The sequence below is a fragment of the Mytilus galloprovincialis genome, chromosome 3 (assembly GCF_965363235.1).
Source record: "Mytilus galloprovincialis chromosome 3, xbMytGall1.hap1.1, whole genome shotgun sequence".
Taxonomy (NCBI): Eukaryota; Metazoa; Mollusca; class Bivalvia; order Mytilida; family Mytilidae; genus Mytilus; species Mytilus galloprovincialis.
Genome location: NC_134840.1, coordinates 72,474,654 through 72,488,964, shown reverse-complemented (window position 1 = coordinate 72,488,964; position 14,311 = coordinate 72,474,654). Strand labels below are relative to the sequence as shown.

The 14,311-nt window shown below is 32.4% G+C and overlaps 1 protein-coding gene across 1 annotated transcript; it reads right to left on the bottom strand.

The window, feature by feature from the left end:
• Positions 1-560: 560 nt before the first annotated feature.
• Positions 561-12,991, bottom strand: LOC143066552 (uncharacterized). The gene is made up of 7 exons (XM_076239444.1): positions 12,876-12,991; positions 11,412-11,537; positions 10,818-10,856; positions 9,234-9,377; positions 7,713-7,850; positions 5,808-5,945; positions 561-627 (listed from the first exon to the last, which is right to left on the bottom strand). The coding sequence occupies exons 2-7, from the start codon at positions 11,494-11,496 to the stop codon at positions 608-610; spliced, it is 564 nt and encodes a 187-aa protein (XP_076095559.1). The 5' UTR covers positions 11,497-11,537; positions 12,876-12,991; the 3' UTR covers positions 561-607.
• Between the last annotated feature and the right edge of the window lie 1,320 nt (positions 12,992-14,311).

Genomic DNA, 14,311 nt, shown 5'->3' with positions numbered 1-14,311 from the left:
GGGGGGGGGGCTATGGTTTTTTTTTCTGGACAAATTTTTTTTTTCGCCTGCGGCGAAAAACAATCTATTTTTTTCGCGACAAGTCGAAAACAATTTTTTTCTTTCAATTTTAGCATTACATATAGTGGCAGCTGAGGGTGAAACAAACAATTTTTTTTTCTCAGAATCAAAAACAAATTATTTTTTTCTCCAAAAACTGGAAACAAACTTTTTTTTTCAAAAAAAACCATAGCCCCCCCCCCCCCCCCCCAGAAAATCAAATGGTTGCTGCCTTACGAAGGAATGATTTCAACTTCACAACTTGGAACTCTTGGTTTAATCGCTTCCTTGTAAGCAGCAAACATCTTTCAAAAAAATCATGATAGGAAAATTAATACAAGCCCGGGAATATCGTATTAATTGGGAGATATATACTCCGTATGCAGGCGCTACATAAATATAGCTACATACAAATGAAAAGTTCACAATTGGCAAGCTGAAACTTTTGTTATTTGAGCTAAGCAAAGTTTATACTTTTCTACAGAAGCGACAATGATAAACAAAATAAACAAACACACGTGTAAGTTGAATTTGTTTAATAAAGTTATAACTTTGACATGTTGCAACATCAACCAGGTAGCATGTAAACTGTAAATAGAAAAAAGTAAATCAATGTTACTAGCATTTAAAACAACTTTTGACAGTTGCATGGTTGTATACGTTTTATTTGATCTGTCGATGAAATTTAATTCAATATTTTCCTTCTTTTTAACAATGAAAGCTATTGGAAAATATGATTACAAAGGCGTTTTGGATGAAATCATGTTAATGGCTCCAGTTAACTGCACCAGATGCGTTCGCTAATAACAATAATCAGTGATGTTTGAGGCCAAAATATTTATAAACGTTTAAATCCTTATTCAAACGTTTAAGTAATGATAAAACGAAAAAAAGGACCAAGAGTAAACTCAAACCCAGATAAACAACGAGGGTTAACTTAATAAATCATAAACTATTTCAGATTATTTGAAGAAGTAAAGTATCCATCTGAAAAGGAGCCTTTTTCAACTGACTTTTATTGTTAGTATTTATGTAGTAGTCTATCACCACTCTCCCTGGTTAGGAGAGGGTTAGTACTTCTGTTGTAGCTATGCAACATACTTTTTTCGTTCATTATTCTGTACATAAAAAGGCCGTTGTTGTTGTTTTTTTTTTTATTTAGGTTTGAGAGTTTACATTTTTTAGTTTTGAGCCTTTTAAAGATGACTATGCAGTATAGGCTTTGATAATTGTTGTAGTCCGTACGTTGAACGATGGTTGTTAATTTCTATTGTATAAAGTCTCTTGTTGAGAGTCTCTTTATCAACCATACCACCTCGTCCGATTTTATTCAAATACCACAAACACAAAAAACGCAAGACGAAGAATAGACACAAGTTCACAATATTGTTTCATGAACGAAGAAATGTTAAATCCATAAAAATTGTAAAAATATAACGGAAACAAAAAATATATATCACCAGAGTGAAAACATAAAATATCAAATGCTAAACTGCGCCTCTTAGATATCAAACAAACGTTTTTCAAACTGATTTTTAAGAATTTCGACAGAACCGCTAAAAGTGCCCGCACACAAATTTTAAGGTATAAAACATAACATTCTCTTGTTAATCCTAACGAGAGGGATCGTGCTTGATATTCACATCATGAAGATATACTATTTCAATCAGTTCAATGGAGGTTTGAAACTGGCATTGCAGTAACTGCTATTAGTCCTTTGTTGATTTATGTATCATTGACATTATGTTCAGTTTCTTCTGTTACCATTTCTGACATCGGACTTAGACTACTTTTAAACTGAGTAATACTATGCGTATTGTTGTGTTTGTTTTTTTTCTACATTGGCTAGATGTATAGGTGGAGGGTTGAGATATCAGAAAATTATGGTTAACCCCGCCGTATGTTTGCGCCTGTCTGGAGCCTCTGGCCTTTGTTAGTTTTGTATGATTTTAATTTTAGTTTCTTTTATATATTTCGGAGCTTAGTATTACGTCCATTTTCACAGAACTAGTATACATTTTTGTTTAGGGCTAGCTGCAGCAAGCCTCCGGGTGCAGAATTTTCTCGCTGCATTAAAGACCCATTGGTGGCCTTTTGCTGTTATATGCTCTTTGAACGGATTGTTGTCTCTTTGACACTTCCCCTATTTCCATTCTCAATTTTATCTTATGTTGGTGAAAACAAATTAGATATTGACCTTTTAATTACATCTTCTGAGGTGCGTTCGACTTTTGTAAACAATAAATGCTGCCACCTCATTGACAAACATCAGGTAAGTTACCCATGTTTAATCTTTAAAAACGAACATCTCTGTGATCAAGTCTATAGATTTTTGCAAAAAGCATAGTTTTCTATTGAATATTGCTTTGAACCACTTTTCCATTGATATATGTACAAAATGGCACGTCACTTGTATTCTGTATTTTTACTGTTTTGATATCATAGAACTTTTAAAATTTCGTAGCATACAGGCTTATATGAAGGGTCCTTAACATTATTTACAAAAATATGTAAAACAAATCTAAAAATGAACAAAACGTTATAAACATTTAGCTTGCAAATATATCGTAACATTTTATGTAAAATTGAAACGAATTAATAAACCTAACAAAGACTCAGACTCTAGAAATAGAACGGACAGAAACTGATCTAGGATAGAACTGCCAAGAACTGATCTAGGATAGAACTGCCAAGAACTGATCTAGGATAGAACTGCCAAGAACTGATCTAGGATAGAACTGCCAAGAACTGATCTAGGATAGAACTGTCAAGAACTGATCTAGGATAGAACTGTCAAGAACTGGTCTAGGATAGAACTGTCAAGAACTGATCTAGAATAGAACTGTCAAAAACTGATCTAGGATAGAACTGTCAAGAACTGATCTAGGATAGAACTGTCAAGAACTGATCTACGATAGAACTGTCAAGAACTGATCTAGGATAGAATTGTCAAGAACTGATCTAGAATAGATCCGTGTAGACCTGTTCTATGAATTGATTGTCAGAATTAATTCTGTGTTAAAATTGTCATTCCGTCGGTGCGTCCGTTTGTCTGATCCTCCGTCATATATGAGCATATTATATATTATGTGAAATTAGTAAACTGTGTCATTCTTTGTCAGTCACCACGTACGAACTTCATGTTAATCAATTTCCTTCATATAATTACGCATTATGGCCATACATGAAAAAATACGAATCAGAGAACGCCGCATTTTAGAATCATTCGTATGAGGATCATATACCCTATGGTGCACTCTCAAATGTATTTGTCTTTTTTTTACAAACGGTTTACTGAAAACGTACGGTAGGTGAATCCTTAGTGAGCAATATGTCACTGTTCAACTTGTTTGCTCCTTTTTTTCAATATATTGATATTCGAACGTAGGACGAGGATTATGAGTATTGCTATTTTTGTTTCTTCGTGTAAATAAAATGTAGAAAGACGATACATATATGTATGCCCTTATCCTAAACAATAAATGAATTTAATGGTTGATTTCAACAAAGATGTCACAGTACCCGGACACATTATTTGAACACAGAACCGACCAATTTTTTATCTTTCTCCTATATAATCGTGCTTAGACCATGACAACTAGCAATAGACATAAACACGCTGACACGAGACTCCAGAGCAGTTAAAAGAAGTGATATTATTAATATATATATATATAGATTAGATGATGACCGGTTTTACAAAAAACTTAATTCGGACCCCACCCTCCAATTCAGCGAGGAAATAACAGAATGTTTAAAGGAAATGTGTGACAATAACATCATTGATATAGATACTTTCAAATATTTAAAACCTGAAAATTCAAGACCTGGGCGATTCTACCTGCTCCCTAAAATTCATAAACCTGGTAACCCAGGTAGACCAATCGTCTCAGCTAATGGTCATCCCACCGAAAAAATATCCGAATTCGTTGATTACTATCTTCGACCACATGTAGAAAACTTGCCATCTTTTATTAAAGATTCTACAGATTACTTACTAAAGATGCAGGATTTAAACCCTCTACCTGCCAATACTACTCTTGTCACTATGGATGTCACCTCTCTCTATACGAATATTCCCCATGCGGATGGTATTGAAGCATGTAGAGAAGTTTGGGACTCTCGATCTCCTAAAATTCCACCTACTGATTGCTTAGTTGAAATGCTTACTATGGTCTTGAAAAAGAACAACTTCACATTCCAAGGAGAACACTATTTACAGACAAATGGCACTGCTATGGGTACAAAAATGGCTCCATCTTATGCCAATATATTCATGGGTAAATTTGAAAAGCAACTGCTGGAGTGCTCCATCGAAAAACCGCTTTCCTGGTATCGATTTATTGATGACGTTGACATGAAATGGGACAAGGGAGACCAAAAATTAGAAACTTTTATAACAAATGCTAACAATCAACACCCTACCATCAAATTCACCCATGAAACATCTAATTCCACCATAAACTTCCTTGATACATCTAGCACCCTCTCTGTAGGTATAATAAACACAGATATATACTCTAAACCTACAGATACTCATCAATACTTGTCGCCTGAAAGTTGCCATCCTCCACACTGCACGAAGAGCATTCCATACAGCCAAGCTCTCAGAATAAGGCGAATCTGCTCCTCTGAAGACACTGCAAAACAACGTCTGGGGCAGCTTAAAGGACATTTAAAAAGAAGGGGATATAAACACAAAAACATCAAAAATAGTTTTCGAAATGCGGAATCCATCCCCAGAAGCAGTCTGCTAACTTACAAAGATAAACAGAAAAGTAAAAGAATCCCATGTGTGCTCACCTACCATCCATGCCTGAGAAATAGTTTCAAGACCATTCGTGATCATTGGACAGCAATCGAGAAACATTCGAAGTTATCCAAAATCTTTCCTGAGCCTCCCATGATTGCCTTCAAACAACCTAACAGCCTGAGAAATATACTTGTCCGTGCTGACCTTTCCAAACCTAACCATACTGTAGGTAATTGTCAGCCTTGTGGGGACAAGCGCTGCAAATGTTGCAACCAATTGCAGAATTCATCAACATTTCACAGTAAGACCACAGAAAAGACATACAAGATATTTTGCAATGTCAACTGCAAAAGCTCAAACGTGATTTACGTTCTTGAGTGTCCTAGATGTGGTCTCCAATATGTTGGTGAATCTATGCAGCCATTTCACAAACGCCTCAATGGCCACAGGAGTGACCTTACAAAAAAACCGTACATTCCTGTCAGCCAACATTTCAGGTTACCAGATCACAACCTGAAAGATTTTGATCACATGAAGATCCTTGTGATCGAACAGCATTGTACATGGCAAAATAGGCAAAGAGAAAATCGGGAGAGGTTTTGGATAAAAACACTGGGTGTCCTCCATCCAGATGGAATCAATAGAAAGAAATAATTAAATTTACAGTCTAGTGTTAATATTATTATATTCAGGATTTTGGATTAAAATCAATCGACCAAAACTTACCTGTATTATTAGTGATCTATGTTTACACCTTATACATTATATCTCATTATTGTTAAAACTTTTGTCACCGAAGAAGGCCATTTGTTGAGCCGAAATATTTGCAATTATTGTATAATTTATATCATCTGTTCAGTTTTTCCATCTTTGTGCAATGATATTCAACACTTTTTAGTGTTTTGTTTTCCATCTATTTATCGGTATTGTTACACAATCTTTCAGACTCATATATATATATATATATATATATTTATCTTAACTGCTGAAAAAAAAAGATCTACACATATATTACCATTTCTACAACACACCGCATATTTATCAGTAGGATGAACGTTGCAGTAATATCCCCTTGGACAGTTCTGACGATTCAGACCACGTCCACAGTTAATGTTAGATAGAGGTTGTCCTACTCTACAAATTGGTACATTATCTAAAAAGGAAAAACATATATCTTTTAGTCAGTAAAAATATAAATCAAAAGTATTACGTGACAAGCGATTACGGTGTTGAACTCATTTTACATTATAAGAATTATACCGTGAATCAACACGTATATTAACTTCGTAATTAGATAAAGTTATAAAAACGACCAGAACTGTGTCCAGAAGTCATATCTAAAAAGAAAGATATTTGGAGATTAAGCCTTGTCCAAGGTAGATTTAAAAAAGAATTATAAGAATACTAGAATGACCAAATTGCAATTCTAAATGCATAACACAATACTATATATCAGATGGATTGATATTTGAAAGAATTACTGTATTCAATTGTTGTCAAAAGATCAATGAACACCTTGTCATAATTAAATAACAGATAACATGTCATAACACACTGACTAGTTTGTTTCACAAACAATCTTTTCGTCACTTGGTCACACTTAGTTCGATGTTTTTTTTATATAATTAGGAAAGAAATAGTCAGTAAATAATTTGATTGAAATTGAAAACAAATGCAAATTTATAATAGTAAAGTTAACATTAAGTTTAGATATTAACAAAGTATCAAACTTCATCTCTATAATTGCATTTAGAGAAAACACAGATATATGCATACCTCGAAACAGAATGCGCATGACGGATAAAACTTTCAAAACCCTTTTGATGATAAAGTGTAATAGTCGTATTGGATATACTTTTTACGTGTAATTATACTTTTTTTTTTAAATCAATACATGGAACAGTTACTGCTAAAATCTTTTGTGACCTCATATTGTTTTCCGAAATGTTTGATTTTATTTTCACTTGATAATAAGATTTACAAAAGTGATGTATAGTTCAATGCATTACTTGGTAAAAATAATTGCAATGTAAAGCATTGCTTTGATAAATACATGTAATTGTAACTGTAATTCAGTGCAAGGTTTGTCAAAGTTATTGCAATCTAATGCATAGCATTGCAATATAATTCGCTCCTTGTCTGACCCGAAGTCAGATTAAAAACAAGAATGTGTCCATAGTACACGGATGCCCCACTCACACTATCCTTTTACATATTCAGTGGACTGTGAAGTTGGGGTCAATACTTCAATTTGGCATTAAGATAAGAAAGATCATAACATAGGGAACATGTGTAATAAGTTTCAAGTTGATTGGACTTCAATTTCATCAAAAACTACCTTGACCAAAAACTTTAACCAAAACTTTAACCTGAGCTCCGCACTATTTTTTTTTTGTTCAGTGGACCGTGAAATTGGGGTCAAAACTTTAATTTGGCATTAAAATTAGAAAGATCATATCATGGGAAATATGTGTACTAAGTTTCAAGTTGATTGGACTTCAACTTCATCAAAAACTACCTTGACCAAAAACTTTAACCTTAAGCGGGACGAACGGACGAACGAACGAACGGAGGCACAGACCAGAAAACATTATGCCCCTCTACTATCGTAGGTGGGGCATAAAAACGCATGCTGTTTTAAAACATTTGAATATATTTTGCTTTTATTCCATACTTCTTCAATTTGCTACACATTTTATTACAAATGTATGTTGTTGCGATATTCGCTGTAGTTTTCCAATAAGAATCTGTATACGTTAAATGTATATAAGGATCTCAATAATATTTGGTATACATATCATATTTGACTCCTACAATGTAAAAATGTTAGGAGTTGCACGTTACATGTTGTAAAAATAATTTATCAAGTATAAGGATTAATTTCTATAGTTCATATAAGTCACTATTCATATTAAATTACCATTTCGGCAACACACAGCATATTTATCGGTAGGATGAACGTTGCAGTAATATCCCTTTGGACAATCCCGTCGATTTGGACCACGTCCACAGAAAACGTTAGATAGAGGTTGTCCAACTCTACATTTTGGATCATTATCTAAAAAGGGAAGAATATACATTTCAAGCAATTAAAAAAAACGAATTACAATATTTTCATAATTCAAAAGTTTATCTTAGTTCATCTACTATACAGTAGTATACTGTTTTGGTGATAAGATAAGGAATCATTTATTCTTTTAAAAACAAATATTTTATAAATATTTTAATTAGGTTGTAAGGTACTAGCTATAGTATTTGAAGGTAAAGTATCAAAACAGACCTACTTATACGCCGACAAAAATATGCATGTTGTGTAAATAGATCGACCTATGTCAAGTTATAAGTCATGGTTAATATTGAGGGAACATGCAATTTAAAAGTAAAGCGTGGTGGTTTTTAAATGAAATAAAAATACAGTGGCAAAAAGATAGAACGTTGAGCTAAACACTAGGTTTACTTTTTTTCAAGACGGTCCAATAATTTTCTCAAAGGTAATTTTATTATTCACCTTGCTCGATGAGTTCCCCATTGCTCCCCATTTTAAGTGACTAGTGATGGAATTGTAGACGTTTCAAACATCATCTTTATAATTAGATCGAATAATATTGTAGTGAGAACATTATGAAAAGTTTTATATTTAGGTTTAATCTACTAGCATCAAGAATTCGGATTTATTTTCGTTGTTAAAAGTAGCTATACGTATTTCAAAACACCATTTTGCAACAATATCCCTGTAGACTATCATGACGATTCGGACCATGTTAGATTAATTTTTCACGTATTCAAAATTTTACTCTTATGTTTTTTGCCTAAATATTATGGCTGAATCTATGAAAAATGTGAACATTTATTGAAAATCTTATCCATAAATAACATTAGCCGAGGATCACCAGAGGTTCAAACATTGTGTGTGTAACCCAGATGTTGAGGATGCTCTGAATACCAAGATTAATGAACAAATTGCTGTTTAAATTTCTTAGAATAATATGTAAAGCAAAAATTCACTTATTTGAAGGCCTTTTTTCATTCCTTGTTATCAACAAAACTATTGATTATCTCTTCTACAAAGATATCATTTTAACCTTTGTAAGACGAATTCAATTTTGAAAATGATAAATCAGATATATATGATACATCTTTTAAAATAGTTTATTTGATATTCATATAGAATGAGTATATACTACTTGATATATTTTTTATTACATTATGTGTTTTTGTTAATTGATTTTATTTAACAAACTATTATTACTTAATAATATAATATGCTTTTAATTATATATACGCGACTAACATTTAAAATCTTCAATTTCCTGATTTATTGAAACTTTTGTTTATGTGTATTCAGATCATCAAAAACTGACCAGAAAGCCGATGCAAAATGAAAGAAAAAGCAATTTCAAATGATAGGTGTATCAAACTATAAAATTCATTAGTATGGTACCTTCAGGAGCAGAACATTCATTTCCGCAGCCGTTAGAACAACATTTTGCATTTCCTGGACAATCAAAATCTCCATTGCATCTCTGAAGACAAATACCCGCCGTTCCTGGTTTGGGCTTTGGACAGGACCCTGGTTTTGATTTTCCTTGAAAGTTAATTAGTATACGTTATAGAAAAGGTTTGATGACCTAATTCAGTTCTTTCACTTTTGTTATTTTGTCTACTCGAACATGAAAGTCATAACTGTTTTTTTTTGTCACAATTACACTTACGCATATTATGATGAGAGGGGTTTAGCGTCATTAACATATCGTAAGTGAATTAAGAAGCGACGAATGAAGTTACCAAACAGACAATCATCATTAAGGAGTAAGATCGGTTTCGTCGATATGTTTTAGAGTCTCCTTGTATATTTCCATCATCCTCTCTACGAGTTCAAACTTATTAAAAATGTCATAAACGGGAAAATGACACAATGTGTAAAATAACAAATCATTTGACTATGACATATAAAAATTTAATACCGCGAAAACATGCACATGGTGAGAAGAGACACATACATGTACACATCGCTCTGTCAAGAAATTCGTACTGCTAACCAAAAAACTTAGAAAAAAAACCGCTTTTAAGCCATTATAATAAACTCCATGAAAACAGTAATTAATCAGAATTCGCTCGTATACAAAGAAAAACATAACAATCATTTGATATCTTTTCAAACGATTACTTAGGTGTTTTTTACGAAATAGTAATTTAACTTAAAGGAAAAAGATTTTGACTCACATCTCCGTTTTGTTTTAAAAGATATAATAAAAAAAACAAGAATATCTGTTTGTCCTTCCGATGTATCCTCATTAAAATTTGTTATCCTCGCTTTTAACATTTTAGTATGAGATACCATGAACAGAACTTTAAAATATTTCAAATATTTTGTATTCTTTATTCAGTATTTACCAAAAACAACTGGTATATCCTTAAACTTCACGGATAAATAGACCATAATCAACAATAAATTGTTTTAAACAGAAATTCAATAATCTCGAAAACTCGCCATGAAGAAATAGATTAAAAGATTCTAAACATATCGAAATAAAGTTGCATTAAAACCAGTAATTTTTTTATTAGGTTGCTGTCTCGTATATCCAAACGCAACTATATAAGAATATTGTTACTAAAACATAAAAAAAAAAGATTAACAATGAAACGCAATGAGACGACAATGGCTTAAAGTAAACAAACAGAAAGAGAGAACACATCCAAATTATCAATAATGCTTAAAGATATAATACAATCAAACAAAACATTTAAACACAAAAACGCCACAACTAAATGAAACACCATCTTAATTAGAAATCAACAAATTCATCACAAAAACAGAAAAGAAAAAAGGAAGTAATTTGGTAAAATTTTTATCCACAAGTTTACAACCATAATTTTTGAAGTAAATGCTCAATATTAAATTTATTTAGCCTGTTAATATGAAAAAACAGACAAACAGACCAACAAACATCCGGTCTAACGAAATTTAATGGTTAACTGTTTAACATTACATTCATATTAATTGTAAAGTTTGTATCGTACTCACCAGGAAGTGTTGATGGCGGTGGCGGTGATGGTGAAGGTTCTGAAATACATAAGCGTGTTTTTCGTAATCAAATTTGTTAGAACTATCAACTTATCTACACTAAAACCACCGCATCATGGAATGATGTTTACATATGCTAGTTTGATATCTATGAGGTTTGAACACAACTATTACTGAAAAGAAGCCAGGGATGTAACATTAAAACATAAACTCTGTTTTATAAAAGAGAGAAGAAAGATACCAGAGAGACAGTCAAACTCATAGATTGAAAATAAACTGACAACGCCATGGCTAAAAATAAAACGACAAACAGATAAATAATAGTACTGAAGACACAACATAGAAAACCAAGACTAAGAAACACGAACCACACCAAAAACTGGGTGATATCATAGTTAAGGTTGAGAACACGTTAGAAAACAGAAAAAAATCATAACCATTTATTTAATTTTTTTTTTTCATAGAAAATATATTAATGAGAATTTATGCCTTGAATGATAATTTATAGGTTTCGAACGAACATACTAGTTAGTGACATAGATCAGATTCGTTTAAATATGCAAAATGAATAAAGCATAAGTTTATCAAACGTACTTGTTGGACAACATGCAAAGAATTCATCAGCAGCTCCTGCTGCACAAGAATATCCAGTAGGACATTTGTTAGATCCAATCACCATTCCACAGCTTAACGTTGGATGTGGTACTCCATATGAGCAGGCTGTAAAAATATAGAAAACAAAGACATGTTTAACTAAAATGTGTTCTTTTTCTCGCAATAGCACATTCCAAAAAACAATACAACCTATTCATTTATTACAATATCAAAGAAAATTAGATATGTTATTTTTCAAAACAATAGTCTTTAATGGAACATTTTAAAAACTAAGATTGATATGTAAGGATTATTATTAGTTGCTCTAATATATCGAAACAACGGAACATTTTAAAAACAATATCATAGTTTAATTATATCCCTCACCTAGGCGTATTTCTTAACAACACTTCAATTGTGTATTGAAGAAGAAAGTTTAAGAATACACAAAGTAAAATGGATACGAACCAATAAGAAATATCATTATTTACGTTGCTAGTAATTTTCCTTTGAGACATAAATCAATCAGTAATACAACTATCAAAATAATCACAAAATGGGGGGATGCCATGCGAATTGTGTTCGAATTGTGGCATTGGACAATATGATAAAATAGTATTGATGGCTTGATGATAGTTTGTATTCGTGCATTGCATAATTATTACCTGTACTTACAGTCTTTAAATTTATAAAAGAGTGACACACTTATGTTTAATGCAGCGCTAATTGAATTTAACTTCAAAGGATTACAACGTCAATAGAATGTTCTAAGAACACCCTGGGTTGTGATTAAACAAAATATTGCAATTACGGAAATCAAACTCTGCAACGGAATTGTGTGTGCAAAGATACTACAATCTTTAAGATTACTTCCATATATACACCTACTGCTTTTAGAGAAAATGAACATTATACGATCAATTAATGGAAGTTATTATTCCAAATCATAGCATAAATACCTTCCAGATACCTGCTTAGCGGTAAACAAATATTTAACCTATAGTTGGGATTTTGATTGAACGTTGTCTCATTGAATTCCATTTATATCCGATCATTGTTTCCACAAATTACCAGTATGGCGGACAGTTTGTAAAACCTGCATTTAGTTGATATGAGTGGATGGGTTCGTGACGATCTTTGAATTGAAAGAAAACTTGAAAAAGATAGTGCTTAAAAAAAAATATTGGAAACATACGCACATACCGCATTAGAGTTATTAGTGGAGTTGTATTAACATGAGCAACACGACGGGTGTCACATGTGGAGAAAGATCTGCTTTCCCTTCCGTAGCACCTGATTTAACCCCCAGTGGTGGAGTTCTTGCTGCTCAGTCTTAATTTTCTATTGGTTTTTTTTTATGTACTATTGTTTGTCTATTGATCTTTATTTTCTTAAGCCATGGTGTTGTCTGTATGTTTTCGACATATGAGTTTAAATGTCCTATTTATAGATTAATTAACTCACGATTTTGACAGCATACTGCATAATGATCTGTTGGATGGATTTTACAGTAATAACTACGTGGGCATGTTTTACTGGCTGGTCCTAATCCACAGTAGATGTTAGGGAATGGTGTTCCTTTTTCACAAACTACCGGAAGAAAAGAAACAAAACAAAAGCACATTTTTATGATAATCAGAAATGATATCATTAATATCTGTTGCTTTCGAGGAAATATGTTATGAAAAATATTCAAATCGAGTTTCAGTCATTCTCGCTCTACTTGAATGAGTTAAATACCTTTGAAAAAAATATCTGGATTGTGAAATATTCTTAGGCAGTATATTATGGTGTTCACTATTTCCTTGTCTAAAGTAACGTTTTTGATATTAATGAAAGTAATCTATGTATTGCTGGTAAATTTTTAACTATGGGATTAAAGTTATAGTAAATTCACAAATTATTGCGTCATTTATTATTGCGATTTCCAAAAATAGTTAAATACATATATTTATGAAATGTTAAAATGCGAAATACCATTATTGCAATACATACCTAGTCGCATTATTCGCATTAATTAATTCCACGCAATGATTTCTTAATAAACAGTATCATAAATCTCCAGAACATTTACAAAATTCCATATATGTAAAGATTTGGTTTGTAAGTTAAGCTGTAGAAAAGTTAATTAAACATGTTAAAACTGGATGGCTCATCCGTAGTTTTAGGGAGCTTCTTGATATTGGGAAACGATCGGAGTTAATCGACCTTTAACATGTTTGAATAAACTTATGGTCAAAGGTTACCAATTTAACACTGTTATTCGATCTTTAAGTATTGTTTTATTTAGATAAATATTAATTTCGTTATCAGTAAAATAAAACCAAATTAAAAGTATTGTTATATACATATACATATGCATATTCAGATTTCTATAATCTGTCGACACCTTTATTGTGGCAATGCACACAGTCATGTTTTTCTCTGACTGCTGTCAAAAACCGAGAGTAACCTCAGATCTATACATAGTGTCTCTTTGTTATAGGAATGCATACCTTATGACGTGATGTCGGTGTTTTTGTTACTATTTTTTCTGCTTTGTATCGATATGATGAATTTAGCGCTTTCAAACTGCTTTTATTAGTTTATTCATTGTTTTCCCGCTACACAACTGTTACTACACAACTGTCCCAGGTTAGGAGAGGGTTTGACGTCCGTTAACTTGTTTCACTCCGCCATATTCTGTATGTGCCTGTCCAAAGTCAAGATCCTGTGATTCAGTGGTTGTCGTTTGTTGCTCTATATCATATTTTTAATTCGTTCGTTGTTTTCACTATAATCAGGCTGTTAGTTTTCTCGTATGAATAGTTTTACATTTGTCGACATAAACAGACCTTTATATAGCTTTTATAGCTGACAATACGGTCATTGTTGGACGCTAGCATTTGGTTTCGGGTGAA